This window comes from Ahaetulla prasina, chromosome 9, assembly GCF_028640845.1.
Source record: "Ahaetulla prasina isolate Xishuangbanna chromosome 9, ASM2864084v1, whole genome shotgun sequence".
Taxonomy (NCBI): Eukaryota; Metazoa; Chordata; class Lepidosauria; order Squamata; family Colubridae; genus Ahaetulla; species Ahaetulla prasina.
Genome location: NC_080547.1, coordinates 5207050 through 5225718, shown reverse-complemented (window position 1 = coordinate 5225718; position 18669 = coordinate 5207050). Strand labels below are relative to the sequence as shown.

The following is an 18669-nucleotide window of genomic DNA, read 5'->3' as shown; positions in this document are numbered from 1 at the left end:
CATCTTCAAGGAAAAACGAAGTCCAGTTACCTTTTGAAAAAGTACCTTTGGGATATCCTTTTCTTTTTCACCCTTAGGTTTACAGAGTCATGTCAATTATTTTTGAGAATGGCTTTTATTGCACAACCAGAAACTACAAAACAATGTTTTAAAGCAAACATACTTGATTCAGAAGTATGTTTATGATTTCATGCTGCTTTGAATAACTGCCACATAATAACAAGACCTTATAAATCATTGTAACAATGAAACAGGTGTTTTGGCCTACTCATTATATAACAAATGCTGCAGTGTTTAGAGTTTGGGTTGCGTTTTGAACTTTGTTATGGGTAACGCTCTTAAAAAGAGTTTTATCGATCAGACCCGATCAATATTTTTTTAAAAATAGTTTTTATTGAACCTTTTCCAAGTTTAAAAATCGCAAGTTAAAAGAAAAAGAAAAAGTGGGGAAAAAATACAAAGAAAAAATGCAAACAAAATACACAAACAACACAACAATATAATTTTACAGCTTTCCATATTAGCATGTATGTTCTGCTTTTGTAATTCACTATTCAATATTTGCCTTCTCGTATATTTTTGCAATTCTAGTAATAGTATAGTAATTATATTGTAATAATAATAATTTTAAAATGTTATTTTTAATAATAAAAAGCAGACAAACAAAAGTGCGTATAGTCAAGGCGATGGTTTTCCTAGTTGCAATGGATGGCTGTGAAAGTTGGACCATAAGGAAGGCTGAGCGCCAAAGAATGGAGGCCTTTGAACTCTGGTGCTGGAGAAGACTCCTGCGAGTCCCTTGGACTGCAAGGCGAACCAACTGGTCAGTCCAAGAGGAGATCAACCCTGACTGCTCTTTAGAAGGCCAGATCCTGAAGAGGAAACTCAAATACTTTGGCCACCTGATGACAAGGAAGGACTCCCTGGAGAAGAGCCACCGCCCTGAGTCCTTCGGGAGAAGGGCGGTATAAAAATCAAATTAAAAAAAAAAAAATGCTGGGAAAGATGGAGGGCAAAAGAAGGGGACGGCAGAGAACGAGGTGGCTGGATGGAGTCACTGAAGCAGTAGGCATGAGCTTAAATGGTCTCCAGAGCAAAGCTGGCTGAGGAACTCTGGAGTTGAAGTCCACAAGTCTTAAAGGGACCAAGGTTGGAGACCCCTGCTCCAGAGGATGGTAGAGGACAGGAAGGCCTGGAGGAACATTGTCCATGGGGTCGCGATGGGTTGGATATGACTTTGCAACTAACAACAATAATAATAATATAATATATTCTGCTTATATGTGTATACAGTTATCTTTCTATTATAGTCAATGCTTTGGAACATTTATTTCTGATTTGGGCAGACCCAATTAATACTGTATTTTTTTCCCCCGTGGCGATGGGGACTCCCTTCATATTCTTTCTTTACTCCAAGAAGAGGAAAGAGCACCAGCCCGATTATATTTGGGTGCTTTTGATCAATATTTTTTTCCCCACTGGCGATGGAGGACTCCATTCCACTATCTTCATTACAACAGGAGGAAAGACGGCCAGCCAAATTATATTTGGGGTGCTTTTGAACAATTAACGTGCATTTATTTATTTTATTTATTTATTTATTTTGTCACGCAGTATATATAAGCATAAGCATGAAAATAACTATATAATATATAAGCATATATATGAGCGTGTAATATGTAATAACTATATTAATTGGATATAATGAAAGGAAACAATAGGACAGGAACGGTAGGCACGCTTGTGCTCTTATGCACGCCCCTTACAGTCCTCTTAGGAATGGGGTGAGGTCAATGGTAGACAGTTTTTGGTTAAAGCTTTGGGGATTTTGAGAAGAGACTACAGGTAGTGTGTTCCAAGCATTAAGAACTCTGTTACAGAAGTCATATTTTCTGCAATCAAGATTGAAGTGGTTAACATTGAGTTTAAATCTATTATTTGCTCTTGTATTGTTGTGATTGAAGCTGAAGTAGTCTTCGACAGGAAGGACATTGTAATAGATGATTCTATGAGTTAAACTCAGGTCATGTCGAAGGTGGTGGAGTTCTAAGTTTTCTAAACTCAGGATTTCAAGTCTGGTGGCATAAGGTATTTTGTTGTATTCAGAGGAGTGGAGAACTCTTCTTGTAAAATATTTCTGGACACGTTCAATTGTATTGATGTCTGAAATGTGGTATGGGTTCCAGACAGGCGAGCTGTATTCAAGAATTGGTCTAGCAAATGTTTTATAAGCTCTGGTTAGCAGTGTAGTGTTTCTGGAGAAGAAGCTACGTAAGATTAGGTTTACAACTCTTAAAGCCTTTTTTGCTCTGTAGTTGCAGTGGGCTTTGGCACTTAGATCATTTGATATGAAAACTCCAAGGTCTTTAACAGAGTGGGGGTCATCTGTAAGGTAATGTCCATCGAGCTTGTATTTAGTGTTTGGAATCTTTTTTCCAATGTGTAAGACAGAGCATTTGCTGGTTGAGATTTGGAGTTGCCAAGTTTTTGACCATTCCGACACAAAGTCAAAGTCTTTTTGAAGGCTAGCTGTATTGTTGGTGGTGTTAAATAGTTTGACATCGTCAGCAAAGAGAATTTCTTGCAATGCGGGGTGGGGTAGGGGAGGAGAGAGACCATTTAGTCTCCTACCTTAAGCAAGCGGAGAAGGATGTGTGAGGGGGGGAGAAATTTGCAAGCGGCGCCCGATCACATTTGCCACTCTGGCTTTTTTTTTTTTTAAGTTTGGCGCGCGCGCGCATGCGTGCCATTGCAAGCAAGCAATCTGTACCGAGGAAGGAAAGACTGGGAAGGGGGGTGGGTGGGATAAGCGGAGGGGGGGGATGCTAGCGGTTGGAAGACACGAGGGGGCGTCCGCAGCTTTCCCGGCTGCCGCGGACGGGGGAAGGAGGAGGAGGAGGTGATGGAGATGATGGAAGAGCCGTTTTCCTTCCTTTTGCTTGCAACGCAATCTGGCTGCGGGGCTGCACCGGGGAGCATTTCCAAGCGGGGGGGGGTGTCCGTTGCCCACGCCTTCGCCGGGCATCCCTCCCCCCGCCACCATCCTCCTTCCCTCTGTCTCCGGAGCCGGCTGTTCTCCCCTCCCGGGAGCAGGCGGCGCCTTGAAAAGGCCGGCGGTTCCGCTCTGTCTCTCCTTCTCTTTCCACTTGTAGCAGATCGAGGCGCTGGGGGGGGCGAGGATGAGGAGGAGGAGGAGGAGGAAGGAGAGAAATGCCACCCGGGAGCCGGAACCTGCCGCCAAATAAGGCATGCCGGGCGGGGCCGGATCCTGGCCTTGTATGGCGCTTCCCCTCGGCTGCCGGCCCAGCCGAGCCCGCGCCTGCAACGGGCGAAGGCGAGCTGGGGGCTCCCTGGCGGGCCGCCCCCGCGATGCGCCACCAACACACACATATATCTTTTCTTTTATGTACACTGAAGAGCCTAGGCAGCGAAGACAAATTCCTTGTGTGTCCAATCAGGCTTGGCCAATAAAAAAAATGCTATGCTATGCTGTCCAAATAGCATAGGTTCTCCTACTTGAGCTTGGGGCTGGACCAAAAAACCTTCAAGGTCCCTTCCAGCTTCTATGCTGTGCTATGCTATGCTATGCCCTGCCCTTCCCTTCCCCTCTTCCCTTCCCCTTCTGTAATGGTATAGGTTCTCCTGCTTGAGCATGGGGCTGGACTAGAAGACCTCCAAGGTCCCTTCCAGCTTCTCTTCTCTATACACAGAGCGTGTCCCCCACCCCACCCTCCAGGCACCTGGCTGTACCGCCGAGAAGGTTTCGCTCAGTCTCGCCTCTTTGGAGCATCCCCAGTCGGGAGGGGGAGGAGGGGGGGCATCCTTTCGCACCCTCCCCCTTTTTTTTGCACATCCCTGCCTCCCACTCCCTTCCCTCCCTTCTCCCGCCCGCCCGCCCGGCTCCTGCTCCGCTGGCGAACTTTTCTTTCCAGGACCAGGACCAGCGCCTGGGCGAAGCGCCGCTCCCGTTGGGAAGGCTGAGCTCAATGCCAGCCCGGAAGCCCCGCTCGCTCCCCTCCCTCCGCCCCCGTGGGGGTGGGGATGATGGGGGTGGGAAATACTGTTGCTCCTGCTGCTGCTGCTGCCTGTCTGGTTTTCAGCCGGTTGAACTCCCGGTCAGATCAAAGCTGAACTTCTTTGCAGTCCTGCCCCTCCCCCCCCCCATGCAGGCAGCTTCTCCACAAATCCCTTTGCGAAGGCAGCGAGTGTCCCCAGCATCCTGTTCCGATGGGAGGGGGGGAGGGGCGAGCGGTTTTTTTACCTCTCTTTCCCACCCACCGCCTCCCTTTAGGAAAAAGAGACCTCTCGAAGAATTTTTTTTTTTTTTTTGCCCACCGCTGCCCGCCTCGGAACGGAAACGATGGCACGGAATGCCTTCAAAAGTCTCCGCCAAGTTCAAAGCGGCGGCGAGGGGGGGGGAAGCTGTTCTCACTTTCTCCCCTTTCTACTCCCCCCCCCAAACACCTTCCACTCACTGCCCCCTCCCCCATCAGCGATGCTTATCCAGGTGGGGCGGAGGATGATGGGCAGCCTTCACTGCGAAGTCCAGCATTCCAAATCCTTGCCCGTTGGGGGAATTATTCGCAACTCCGAGAAGTAGCGCCTGCGCTGGGGGCAACCCTGTTCCTAGCGCTTCCAAAAAGCTAAAGCGGCGCTTCTAAATATTCCCGCGGCCCCTCCCCCTCCCCCCCCGCATACCGTCCTTAGGAGTGCTTTTCTCTTAGGCACGGAGGGCAGCTACTCCTCCTCCGAGTTATACAGCGGTGCCGTTCCATAGCTAATAGTATCCTTAAGAGTCCATCTGAAACAGCCCTCCTACCACCCACCCTCTGTCTCCCCCAAATCCTCGGAGGGCCTCGGAGGTTGGACTGGGATTGCAGAGCGACGCGCAGCGACTGAGTTGGAGCTAGGCGCGCTTCTACCCGTTGAAGTTTACGTCCGAGTAAAAGGGAATTAATTACAAGACAACCTTGTGAGATGCGGGAAAAAGTAAGCTAGGCTGGCCGCAGGCTCTGATCTGCAGGGGGGGACTGTTAGCAATTCCCAAGTTTTTGGACTAAACTGCGGGTGTGGGGGGTGGGGGGGGAAGGGAAACCCTCCAGTCCCGAAATTGTTGCTAAAAACACTGCCCGAAGTATTTACGCCGTCTCTGAGAGTGAACATTACTGGAGAGAGAAAGGGAGACAATAAAGATCCTAGATGCATCCGCAGTAAACAACGAAGGTGCCATAATAAATATTTACGCCCGGGACCTGAAGACCTCTTACACGCACCTGGAGGGGGAGGGTGTGTGTGGGGGGGAGACTCCGTCGCGCCTCCGACTGCCCTAGGCTCTTGGCCACCTTCACCGCGCGCCCTCCCCCACTTTTCCAAATCCAGCCTGCCTTTTCACTCCCAATTCGCAGGGCTGCCCGTACGGTGCAGGAGTTGGGTAAGTGGAGCTGTTGCAACATAGAATTTTTTTTCCATAACATTTGCTACGTACCTCGCAGGGTTTTTATTTCCAGATAGCATCAGTTGGCACACTTAGCACGAAACCACCTAATTACTGACGCCTCGCAAGTGCCAAACGTTTTTTAAAAAGGGAGGAGATTGGGAGGGGGGGGAGGAAAAAAGGATGAAAATCACACGCGCAGTCCAGGGTTTCCCCCCTGTCTGAAACCGTTCCAAGTTTTCGTATTTACCGTGCCTGAATTTAAAAGGCGAAAAATACACCTGGGGGAGGGGGAAGGATTGCAGAATTAGGCGACTGTAAGTTTAACTCCCCCCCCCCCACTCCCTCTCCGTCCCCCGTAAGTTGCGCGTCTGCTTGGAGCTTCTCCTGCTACCTTACAAACTCCCACGAAAACCCGGGCTTCGGTGCCAGACGCTGCTCCGGTAATCCCAAGCAAGGCCAGGCTTGCCTCGCCTCTTCTCCAAAGGTTTGCCATTGTAGCGCTTTAGGTCTACCTGCGAGTATCTGGGACTGGCGAAGGACCTCTCGGATGTTTGCTAGCCGGTCTGGGTCTTCTTACCGGTTTCCGTTTTTTTTTTTTTTTTGCTAGCGGGTTACCCTGGAAAAAAAGCTTTGGACTGCGAGAAGGACTCGCGATGTCGTTGAGGGTCTCTCTTAGCCTCGCAGGCCCGTTCCGACGATAATGTGGGGGAAGATCCTTTGGGGCCCATCCCAAGCTGCTTGGAGGAAAGGTAGGAAGCGAACTCCTAAGAAGTTGTGCGTGAACGCTAGCAAAGCGGTCTCGAGGCTTTGGCGACGTTACTCTGGCGTGTTTGTTAACCGATAAGTAGAATTTATTAAGTAGGATAGATGAATTAAACTGCCCCGCGTCGGTCAACCTCGCAGGGCTCTTGTTTCGGATGAAGCGCTCCGCAGTGGGGCGGGCGCGGTGGGGGGAGGGGGGGTTGGGGGTTTGCTGTCTTCAGCCTATCCCGTATAACTTGTAAGAACAAAACGCAGCACGGCTTATAAATACTGAACGGTGGTTGAACCAGGCTTTTCGTTTATCGAAACGGCTCCCCCCTCCGGAAAGAATAAATATTTGTCTTTAATAAATACTTCAGCTTGGTCTGTCTCAGTGGAGCGTTTTTAATAGAACTTCCGAAGCAGTTACAGAGTCGGCGAGGGTGGGGGGAACAGTAGCACGGCCACCCACGGGAGTCTTTTGCTGTGTTATGAAGTGATCCCCGCTTGGGGGGGGAGGGCGGCAAGACTGCCCCAGCGCCCCTCTTTAACCCCTCCCTCTCCTCCTCCAGTTCTTTGAATGCGGGGAGCGCGCAAGTGCCCCGCGGGGTTCAGCAGGAAAAGGGTTCAAAAGCCAGAAGAGGCGACGCGGGTTTAAGCAAAGGGGCGCCCCGCCGAATGCCCCCGACCGAGCGCTCGCGCGTCTCTTGCTTACTGCCTCCTCTTCCTCCTCCTCCTCTTCCTCTTCCTCTCTCCCGAAGCCAAGCCAGAGGGAAACCAGTGGCCAGCCAGGAGTCCCCTGGCGAGGCACCCCAGGGCTGTCCAGCTGATGCGCTGGGGATTAGCCGGCCGCAGGCAGCCGCTTTGTTGGACCAGGGATGCAGCTCTGTCGGCTTAAAGATGTTTCCAAGCCGAAGCCCCCCGGCCTCGCGGAAAGCGACCGCTTGGAGATATAAACGGCCTCCCGCTTCCCGAGAGAAGCCGGCGATCCCGCGGTCCTCAGCGCTGCGCTCTGGACGGAGGTTGTCCGTCCGGGCCGCCCAGCTCTCTAGCTCGGAGCGAACTCGGGCTGCCCAGCTTCCTGCTTTCGAAAAAAAAAACGTTCCATTGTGAGGAGCTTCCATTGTGACGTCGCGGCTTCGGCTCGGCTTTGTCTGTCCATATATGGGCAGCTACGTCACGGAGCTTTTCCCTCGCTCACATAAATAGCTGGTGGAGTTCCCTGGCTTGAGCATTTGGGCTGCAGCGGAGAAAACCGGCTGAGCGGAGGAGAAGAAGAAGAAGAGACGAAGCAGGCGAAGGGAGAGAGAGAGCGAGGCTGGGGAGGGAGGAGGACGGCGGGTTGGGGTGGGAGGGGGGCAAGGATTAAAAGCTCCAACCCTCGCCCTTCTACGCGCATCTCTGCAAGGCAGAACGGCTTGTCCTTCCTCCTCTTCCTCTTCCTCAGCCATCCAGGAAACACCTTCAGGGATCTACCGAGGATTGCGCGCTCTCCCCCCCCACTCTCCCCGACCCACCCACTCACCCACCCACCTTCCTCTGCCAACCGGCCCTCCCCTGTTCGCACCTCGCCTCCTTCCCTTCCCCTTCCCCCTCCCCTCCTCCCCCTCCCTTCCCCCCAACCCCGGTCGCCGCAACTTTTCTCTCGCATGAGCTCCTTCTCACGGATTTGCCATTCGGATGTCGCCTTGTTTGGAACGGCGCTCGGAGTCACTTTGAACCCCCCGGTGGCGCGGCGGCGGCGGCAGCTGCCTCGGTCTCTCCTCCTCTTCCTCTTCCTCCTCCTCCTCCTCCTCCTCCTCCTCCTCCTCCAGTGCTATGACAGGCAAACTCGTGGAGAAGCTGCCAGGGACCATGAACGCTTTGATGAACCAGTTGCCTGACAATCTGTACCCGGAGGAGATACCCAACTCTCTCAACATTTTCTCCGGCAACGGCGAGGCAACGGTGGCTCACTATAATAACCAGATGGCGACAGGTAAACGAGGCAGGGAGAGAGGCGAGGCTTGGGGAGGGGGCGAGGGGAGGGAGGGGGGCTGCTAGGGGAGGGGGCAAAACGTGGTGTTGGCCGTGGGAGCCAAGGGGATGGGAGGGAGCTGTACGCCGGCGGAGGGGCCGAGGCCGAGACTGTGCATCTCCCTCGCAGAGAGAATGGCTGGAGGCAGAAACTGGAAGGTAGGGGGTGGGTGGGTGGGGGAGGAGAAGCTGCTGGAGGCGGGCGAAAGAGGGGCCCTTGGCAGCCCCGTTTCTCCGCCCTGGCCCCCAGATCGGCACTCTGCCTTTTCAGAGGCCTCCCTTGGATGGCTGCGGTTCTGTTGGCGGTGCGCCTCTGGCCGTGAGAACGCGGGTCCCCTCCTTCTCCCCTGGCGTACTTCTTTCTATGCGCTTCCATTCCCGTGTGCGTGTGTCTGTCTGTGCATGTGTATTTCTTTCCATGTGCCGTGGCTTCTCCGTGGCACAGGCTGCCATCCGTCGCTGCGCTTGGCATGTCGCCCCCCCTCTCCTCCCCCCCTTCTCCTTCGTCTCCTTTCTCTTTGCTGCTACATCCATCATGTCGGCACCAGGAGGAGTGGAGAAGTGCCTGAAGGCGACCCTTCTGTTTTCTTAAACTGGCAGTGAGGGGGGGGGGAGAGAGAGAGAGAAGTCTGGGGCTGGCGAGGATTCCTAGAGGCAGAGAGGTGGCAGGGAAGAGCAGCGAGGGGGGGAGACACAAGGTGGGAAAGGAAGGGGGCTTCGTCCCCGCCTTCCCCCCCCCCCGGCTTTCCTCTTCCCCTGCAGAAGCCCTTGGGCTGAATCCGAAATGGACAGGCTCCCCTTTTGGGTGCCACTCGGGAAGAGGTGAGTTCTGGGAGGTGTGGGGTTGACCCAGAGGTCAGGGTCAAAGATTCCCCCTTTTTCTTCCAAGCCGCAACGGACCAGGTTCGGTTCGGTTCAGCTTTGCGGGCCTCCTCTGCCCCCCTTCCCACCGCATCCTTTGATTAGCCGGCCCTCTCCAACTTCTCCCCAAATTCTTTGGCCCCCAGAGCTCAGAGAGAAGTGGGAGGGGAGGGAACGAGCACATATCAAAAAAATAAAAAAAACCCAAACAAATAACACCCCCAGCTTCCCCTCCTCCCTTTGTATTTTTCATAAACGCAGAAATCCCGGGCAAGTTTGTAAAGGTCCCATGGAGGTCCCCGACCGCGTCGGTGGGGTGGGAAAGCGCCTGGAGAGACAAGCAGACAGGCAGACAGACCGACCAGTTCGCTCTCGGCAGTCTGAGAACTTCAGGTACCTGGCTTTTTCCCCGCCCTCCGACACGCAACTCTGCTTTAGGGTTCCTCTCTCGACCGTCCATTTCAAGCCCTTCAGGTAGCCTCTTTTGGCCAGCGCTTGGCGGCTGTAGTTGTACCCAAAGTTAAGGCTGGGAGTAGTAAGACCTTCCTCGGCTCTGGACTCGGCCTGGACCGAGACGCGCCCCCCCTCCTTTTTTTTTATTTATTTAAGGCCGCAGAAAACGGCCTGCGCAGAGGACGCGGCGGTTTTTTGGAGGTACAGGTGCTTTAGATGCTCGCTCGCGCGCGCGCTGGGTCTCGCTGGGTTCTCTTAACACGCGTGTTACTGGTAGGGCTGTGCGAGCGCTACTTGTGGATACTCTTCCTAGCATTGTGTCTTGTCTCTCTCTCGTGTGTGTGTGTGTCTGGAGCGAGAGAGCGCGCGCGCGCTCCAAGAGGCAGCCCAGCCTGGTTGGCGATCCCAGAGCCTGGTCCGCGTGGGGAAAGAGGGGGGCGCGTTCCTCCCCAGCCCCCTTCCTCCCCGTTGTATTTCTGTGTCTTGTCTTTGGAGTCTGTCCATAAGCAAGTTTTAAGCCTTAAATATTTTTACCCCTCCCTGCTGATCGAGCGCGAGGACTCCGCCTTCCGCGGCCTCCTGACGCCGGCGCCTTTCCTATTCTTCTCGCGTGCAAGTCCCGGGCGCTCCAGGCGCCCGAGCGCAGCTTCCAATTTGGCTTCGCGAGTGTCCGAGCGGGGAGCGGGGCTTCTTGGCAAGAGCAAGGGTCCTCGGGACTGCTGGCCGCGTGGACCCTTCCCCTCCTTCGCCTGCCCCTCCCTTCCCTCGCCAGGCAGGTTTTAAAACCCCCATCCCCAGTTCCTCCTGGTCCCCAATCGCTCACCTTTTCTCTCTCTCTTGCCCTCCCCTCCCCCGTTTCTCTCCCTCTCGTCCCTCGCAGATAATGTTATGGATATTGGTTTAGCCAACGACAAGGTCGGCCAAGACTTGTCCTCTTACTCGGGCTCCTTCCAGCCCGCTCCTGGGGGCAACAAGACGGTGACCTACCTGGGCAAGTTCGCCTTCGACTCGCCGTCCAACTGGTGCCAAGACAACATCATCAGCCTGATGAGCAGCGGCATCCTGGGAGTACCGCCGCCTTCCTCCAGCGCCCAGGCCTCGACGGGCAGCATGGTGCAAGCGCAGAGCCAGGCCGAAGTGGACGGCATGTACCCGGCGCTGCCTCCTTACTCCACCTGCGGCGACCTTTACCCGGGAGACCCGGTGTCCTTCCACGACCCGCAGGGCAACGCCGCCGGCTTGGCTTACCCCACGCAGGACTACCAAGGAGCTAAACAGGCCGGGGGTCTGGATGGCAATCTCTTCCCTATGATCCCGGATTATAACCTCTATCACGGGCATCCCAACGACCTGGGCAGCCTCCCAGAGCACAAACCTTTCCAGAACCTGGACCCAATCCGGGTCAACCCGCCTCCCATCACCCCACTGGAGACCATCAAAGCCTTCAAGGACAAGCAAATCCACCCGGGTTTCGGCAGCCTCCAGCAGCAGCCGCCGCCGCTCACCCTTAAGCCCATCCGACCGCGCAAATACCCCAACCGGCCCAGCAAGACCCCTCTCCACGAGCGGCCTCACGCCTGTCCGGCCGAAGGCTGCGACCGGCGCTTCTCGCGCTCCGACGAGCTGACGCGGCACCTGCGCATCCACACGGGCCACAAGCCTTTCCAGTGCCGCATCTGCATGCGCAGCTTCAGCCGCAGCGACCACCTCACCACCCACATCCGCACGCACACCGGCGAGAAGCCCTTCGCCTGCGAGTTCTGCGGGCGCAAGTTCGCGCGCAGCGATGAGCGCAAGAGGCACGCCAAAATCCACCTCAAGCAGAAGGAGAAGAAAGCTGACAAGGGACCTGCCGCTTCCACCACGGGGTCCGGCCTTGGCGGGCCCTCCGGCTCGGCCGCCGTCTCGGCCCTGGCCCCCGTAGTTACTACCTGCGCGTGACGCTGCCCCCGCCGCCCCGACGGCTCCCAGTGCCTCCCGAGCCAGGCTGCCTTTGGTTGCGACCTCGCGCAAAACCCGCGCAGCGGGAGCGGCTCCTGGCCAAGTCCGGCTCGGGCTCCCGTTTGAAGTGTGGGGTGTGTGTGGGGGGGGGAGGGGAGGTGGGGTGCCTCGGCGCGCCCGCTTCCCGTTGGCCACCGGCCAGTCGCTGGTGGGAAGGGAGGCTTGGAACTTTTCCGCGGGATCGTCTTGATCCTAAGCGGGCTCAGAAGGAATTGTGGGGAAGCGGCGGCTGCGCTGCTTCTCTAGGAGGAACTGCCGGAGTGGAGGGAGGTGGGGGGGAGAAAGGCGGAGGTGTCGGGTTGGGTTTGGATCTGGCTGACAGGTGTAATTGAGGGGCACGCGGTTGGATGCGGGGCATCCCCTTGGATTCTTTCAGGCCCCCCCCCCGCGCAACACACACGCCCTCGCCCTCCTCCCCTCCCCTTCTCTCGCCAGAAGGCGCCCTTTCCCCTAAGCGTCCCCTCTTTCTTCTCCCTCTCTAGAGGGGGGGGGGCACCAAAGCTCAGCGCCTGCTGCCCGTGGAGACCGTGTCTGCCTGCATGCGTGTGGAAATGTGTGCGTGGCTGCGCGTGCGTTGGGCCCCTTGAGCTGAACTGGACTGTTTGCACCCTTAGAATTCATCCTGCTCTCCCTCCCTCCCTCCCCCACCACCACTTTATCTTCTCTTCCCCCTCCCCCACCTTTCCCCAATAACTGAGAGTAGCTGGGGAGGGGGGAACAACCCAAGGTCGCTTTTGCATCCCCCTCTCCCCACCAAAAAAATCGCTGGATCTTTACAAAAAAATGCGCAGGACTGGGAGGTGGGGCTGGGCTGGCGTCTTTCCTCTTGTCTCTCTCGACCCTTCGGGTAGCTGCCTGCCGATCTGCTTTCGCCTTCCTAGGCAGCGCCTTTGCCACTGCTATTTGGGGGTAGCTCCAGTTCTTCCTGGTTTCTAAAGAGTAAACCCCCCCCACCCCCGCCTTTCCCCCTGTTCTCCCAGGCTGCTGTCCTCTGCTTTGCTCCTCTCCCATCCCAGCTTAACTTGTAAGTCCCTGACCCAGGTCGAAGCAAAGACCCAAACAGCAGCAGACTCCTTTTCCTTGGGGGTCCTGTCTTCCTTCTGGCCCTCCACTGCCCCTGGCCACCTGGAGGGATGGCTGAAATGGCCTGCCATCCTCCTCCTCCTCCTCCTCCTCCTCCTCCTCCTCCTCCTCCTCCTCCTCGCATTGGGGTCCTTTAGTTAGAAGTTGGGCATTGTGTGACCTAAAACCTTTGGGGAGGGGGGGGAGAGAGAGAGAGAGAGAGAGAGAATAGTTGGGCTACTCCAAACTGTAATTTCTCCAAGGCAGGGATAAGAACTGATGTAAGCCTGTTTTGGATGATCAGGCCAATCCCCCCCTCCCTCCCTCCCTCGGGTCACTCACTCACTGATGGTACCCATGAATGTAGTGGCTAGAGAGAGAGCCCCCCCCAAAAAATGGAATTCGGAGGGGGAGAGTTTCTCTCAACTTCCCTCTACCTTGAATGTATTTCCTGATCCTCTTCTCTGGTTTATTTTCCTCCTGGGACTTGGTTACTCCGAGAGGGAAATGCGATGATCCATTGTTTGAAGAGTCACTTTATGTACTCCACTCCATTACCCTTCTATTCCTTTTTCAAAGCGCTGTGTGCGTGAATGCGAGAGAGAGAGAGAGAGAGAGAGAGAGAGAGAGAGAGAGAGAGAGAGAGAGAGAGAGAGAGAGAGTGTATGTGTGTGTAGTGAATGTATTCAATCCAGCCGAACTATGAAAGTGTTCAAACCACCCTTACAAATTGATGGCGGAGGGAAGGGCATGGATTAGCTATTTCCAGATCCTTCTAGCTCTCCCTGGAAATGCTCATTTTTAAGAAAGAGGGCTACTCTGTAAGAATTTGGGGTGACGTTTTTTTTTAAGGGGGAAAAAAAACCCAACCCCATTGTTTTCAAAAAATGCAGGAAAAAAAAAACCCCAACAACCACCAGTGTTTTAATGCATACTTTTTATAATGTTATTTTGGGAGGGTTTTGTTCTGTTTGGGGATCATTTAAACCGAAGGGGAGAGAAGTTTTTTTTGTTTTTCACCCTCTTCTTCCGGTACGTGCATGTCACTGCATGTCTTGCTCTATTTTTTTTTTCCTTTTGTTTGTTTTAATAAAAATGCTCAGATATTTAAGCAAAACAATGATAATAATTATTAAAAAAAAAAAAAACTTGTTGCCAAAAGGTTGTGTTTTATTCAGGTTTGATGTCTGCATGTTTTTTAAAAAACTACATCAGAAACATTTCTCAGAGAGAAAAATGCAGTCTAATTTATGTGAAACTGAAAGAAACAAAAAAAAAATCAGGTTTAACTACAAAAAATCTTAAGGGAATGCTATTTTTTTGGAAGACTTTTGTATAAAGTTGAGTACTTAAAGGGGAAAAAGACAAACCAGATGTAATATATTTTGTGGATGTTTTTATTTCTTGAATTTATAGTACCTTATACTAAGGTTAAAATGCTTGATATTGTGGGGTGGGGGGGAAAGTGATAATTTTCAAACACACATTTCATTTGCTCAGTTGTCATATTGTAATGCAAATATGATGGTTAATGCAGACAGCATTTTAAAGGGGGGAAAAAATCAGAATTATTGAACAGATGTATTGTTGTACCCTTCGCACTGTGAGCAAATGCTAATGCAGTAAATATATTGTGTTTGCTGACAATCAAATCCTTGTAGTTAATATCTTCATTGTTTTTTTTTTCCTTTCTAAATATTGGGAGGTATAGATACATACATTTTCTCTGCATTTGAAAAAACAACAACATATCTGCTATGTAAAGGAAGGAATTGCATGGTTACCAATGGAACCTTAGACTTTTCTCTTTCCATTCTCTTGCTTCTGGAACTACTTTAGAGCTGTGTATCTAATGTTGGGCTGTTGGTTTTCAGGGTCAGTAGGTGCAATTTATTGTTCAGAATAGAAGTATCTGAAGGGTAGGAAAGACCAACTGGGCTACAATCCCATTTAAGCTTCTTTGCAAAAAATAATAATAATGGATCTTTTATTTCTCAAAACAATTTCACTAAAACTCGGTTTCTTGGTCTCAGTTTTGTAAAGTCTTGTTCCTAAATGGTTTGCTAATGGCTCTGGTGCCACCCTCAATACGTCCTTGTGAATTGACCAGTTTCTTGCTATCCTAGTTTCCCAAACTCAAGACAGTTTTCTGGACATCCCTTTGTTCTATCTCAACTTACCTGAACTTTGTAATGTTTGGGCACAGGAATTCTTGTCATATGATCATGCGCTCCGAGTTAAGGGTTTATTTTATCCCTACCTGCTTTTTCTTTTCAGTCCGAGAGCTTAGTGGACACTGTACATGAGAATCAATGACTACAACACTTCTTGTTCTTAATTGAAGAGAAACATTTGCATACCCAAAATCTGAAATAGCTGGTAAGGGTTAGTTATTAATTCTCTGCCTTGCTCAAAGTCCTGTGGTTTCAGATGGGGGGGGGAGAAACAGGAGAACAGGACTATTCATGGGCAAAAATGGGAGAGTTAAAAATATATCCTTGCATCTTCTTTAGAAATGGCAGGAGTAGCCATGAAAGAATGGAGAAAGTGATGTTCATTAGAAAGCTATAAGAAAACAATAGGCTGCATTAACTATCCAGCCCGGCATACAGTAGACAGTGGGGCCATAGTCATTTCATAGATATTTTTTAATGCGCTCAAAGAAAGTTAGAGGGAAAGAGAAGGTCAGATATTATTTGGTGATTTAATCTTCCTCAGACTTGATAAGGATTGGCCGGTAATGATATTTCATTGCAGCATTTCTCAATTGCACAATGGAAGAAGGAGAAATTCTGAGATTTATAAATGTAGCTTATCCATAGGGACACGTTAAGCTTAAGAGTGGTCTATTCTATTCTCTTATATATATTTTTTGCATTGCTTTTTTTTTATTTTAGAGACAAACATACAATACATAATCAGTCGTTCAGTGCTTCATCTGAGTACATTTTTGTGTCGTCTTCTTGTTCCTCCAGTGTTAATCATTTCATAATATCATTGTTTCATTTATTATAATGTTTCTCCCTCATTTCTTGCTTTACTATTAATACATTTATCCATCTTCTCTCTCCTCTTTCTTCTTCCCTTATTTCATTACAAAGTTACCCTATATACCGTATTTTTTGGAGTATAAGACGCACCTTTTTCCCCCTCCCCAAAAGGTGAAAATCTGGGTGTGTCTTATACTCCGAATGTAGCCCTGTCCAGCTTCTCAAAGGGAGGTTTCAGAGGCTGAAAAAAGCATCAGAAAAGAAGCTTCAGAAAAGAAGCCCCCAAACAGAGCTTCAGAAAAGAAGCCTCCAAACAGAGCTTCAGAAAAAAAGCCTCCAAACAAAGCTTCAGAAAAGAAGCCTCCAAACAGAGCTTCAGAAAAGAAGCCTCCACAGAGCTTCAGAGGCTTTTTTTCTGAAACTGTTTTGGAGGCTTTCAGAGGCAGGAAAAAGTTTTTTTCTGAAATGGAGTTTCAGAAATTTCAGAGACAGGAAAAAAAAAAAGCAAGGCACAGAGCTCACAACCAAGGAACCTGTTGCTAAAATTCACCTCTGGGAACAGCTGATTGGGGGTATTCCGGGAGGCCGATCCGCCTGTCAATCAGCTTTTTTCTTATTTTCCTCCCCAAAAACTAAGGTGCGTCTTATACTCCGGTGTGTCGTATACTCCGAAAAATACAGATATATTTCTTCTCTAACCAATGGTAACACTAGAGTGGTCTATTCTCAAGATTGTTTTATAGGGTTACTGTTAAGTGAAATGTTATTACTTTGGCCTGGGGCAATATTGGAAGGCTGTTCATAAAGTGGTCGCGGTGTTAGCTAGCCATTCATAATGTGATCACCATGGGTGTTGCATGTCTGAATGCTGTTCTTTTGTGGGGGGAAACCTAGCTCTTTGGCCGTTGGAAGAGATGAAACCAAAAGCTTTTTCTTTTCCTACTTTGTGAAACGTTGGTCCTGCTTAATGACCATGGAAAGCGTTTTGCTGATGCAAATGATCAAGTTCATTCTAACATACAACATTTCCACTTCCATATTCTCAGAAAGGGTGCAGCTTAAAATAGCAATGGGGATGAGATTATTTAAACCAGTGTTTCTTCCCAAGTGTGATCTCAGGGTACCTGAAGGTCCCCCAGAGCCTTCTCAAGGATCCACAAGATTAGAATTATTTGCCCATCTACATTGGAAGCTAATACAAAATTAACAGTCCATAAAACCCGTTGAGAAAAACAGTTGCGGAGGCAAATGCATCTGTTTAAATTTTTAATATAATAAATATTGATAAATATAACCTATACAAAAAAAAAAGCTTTGGGGGCAGGGGTCTACCATGATTTTTTTTTTTAAAGTGGGAAGGGATCCTCAGAGAAAAAGGCTTGAGAAACATTGATTTAAACTCTTCTATGGAATGGCTTTGCTGGTTGATTCGCAGGCTCAGATATTCAGGCTGAAATAGATCCACCGCCTACCCAAGCTTGCTGGGAATCTCGTCTCTTCCCCTAAGATGCAGGATTTAGTTGCTGACTCAGTGCCTTCTTATCTCTCTGGTCACGAGGAAAATCTACCATTTTGTATTTCAGGGGGAGGGAAAAAATCAAACTTCTTTGTCTAGTTCAACCCTATGAACGTAGAACATTTTTGAGGCTGGATGGCGTGTATCCAAGTTGTTTATCTTAATGGCAGTTTTCTAAAACAGAATTTCTGTTTTTATTATTTTTTTCAAATGTTCCCAGATGCTCATTCCCAGATGCTCATTTTGGCTGTGCATTCTGGGAGGTGTAACCATATTGTTCTTAAATGGGGGAAAAACTACTTCAGAGGCTCAGGTAGTTTTGGAGAGTTTTGATTGAAGATATAACATTTCAGGATTTTTCGAATATCTGTCTAGTATATATAATATTGAGTTTTCCCCTCTTCCCATCCCAATGATAGTTTCCCCAAGAGTCTTTTTATATGAATCTTGGTAAGGCAGGTTTAATTTCAGTAATCTCTCCAGACATTGAATCAAAAGAAAAACCAGTCAATGCTTGAACACATAGATTTTAAAATCTATCTATCTATCTATCTATCTATCTATCTATCTATCTATCTATCTATCTATCTATCTATCTATCTATCTATCCTTATATTCTGGGTGTCAACCTACACATACACGTTTTCCTCAGTGGAAAATAGGATTCTAAAGTTAGAAGATCTATTCATTTCTCCTCTTGCACACCTCTTTCCCAGAATTTATAGTCTCTTCTTTGCTCCTTTTTTAAAAAAACTATGAAGGTTATTTCAGCATGGTTGACTATATATAAAACAAACAAACTTTGGGGTTTGTGGCAGTGGTGAGAATCAGCCAGTTCGCACCACTTCAGGAGAACCGGTTGTTAACTTTGTGAGCAATTTGGGAAACTAGTTGTTGGAAGAAATCATTAGGGCAGAGAATCGGTTGTTAAATTCCTTGAATCCCACCACTGGTTTGTGGCTCTGTAGACATGCAAAGTTTATTTAACATTTTTTATCTTCTTAAATTTTGGATTCCCTTCAAGACGCCTTCTCTGTAGATGTTAGAGTATGTTATAAAATATTGGTCATTATCCATTCTGTTTTGGCCAATGAGAATGTATTATAAAAAAAATATTATTTTTTAGTATTATAAATTTTGCTGACGTTCAGGTACCTGAGTGAAAATTTCTTTTAAAAAAAACAAATGATTTCATACTCTCTTCCCTTCCCTTCTTATTCTTCTGTGTGAACTGATTTGTGCTTGTAGTTTCAAGTGATTAAGTAGACCAGGGGTGGTAGTTACTTACCTTCCCTACTGGTTCGCAGATGTGAGCGCGCGGCCTTCCACGCGTACACTGTGCTTGTGCGCACGTGGCTTGTACACATGCACACAGCGTCAAAATGTGCCTAAATAGGATGGCATAGCACCAGGGCAGGTAGACGGGCCCACTCATGATTTCCGCTACCGGTTTGAGCAAACCGCCTGCATACCAACTCTGAAGTAGACTCCATTATATTATATAGAGAAGTACATTTTTGTGAAGGGAAGAGAGCTAACTTATAGAAGAAGGGCTGTTTATTGAAAGAAAAGGAACTTAGGGGGAACTTAGC

The 18669-nt window shown here is 49.8% G+C and overlaps 1 protein-coding gene across 5 annotated transcripts; it reads left to right on the top strand.

Moving 5' to 3' along the window:
* Window positions 1-5510: 5510 nt before the first annotated feature.
* EGR3 (early growth response 3) lies at window positions 5511-13725 on the top strand. Of its 5 annotated transcripts, none has more exons than XM_058194767.1 (4): window positions 5511-5921; window positions 6045-6186; window positions 9317-9448; window positions 10389-13725. In XM_058194767.1, the coding sequence occupies exons 2-4, from the start codon at window positions 6138-6140 to the stop codon at window positions 11447-11449; spliced, it is 1242 nt and encodes a 413-aa protein (XP_058050750.1). In that variant the 5' UTR covers window positions 5511-5921; window positions 6045-6137; the 3' UTR covers window positions 11450-13725. The 5 variants fall into 5 exon arrangements, with proteins under 5 accessions (XP_058050750.1, XP_058050752.1, XP_058050748.1 ...); XM_058194765.1 differs by lacking the exon at window positions 5511-5921 and adding an exon at window positions 7626-8156 and having other exon boundaries at window positions 6048-6186; XM_058194766.1 differs by lacking the exon at window positions 5511-5921 and adding an exon at window positions 7993-8156 and having other exon boundaries at window positions 6058-6186.
* The last annotated feature ends 4944 nt before the right edge of the window (window positions 13726-18669 follow it).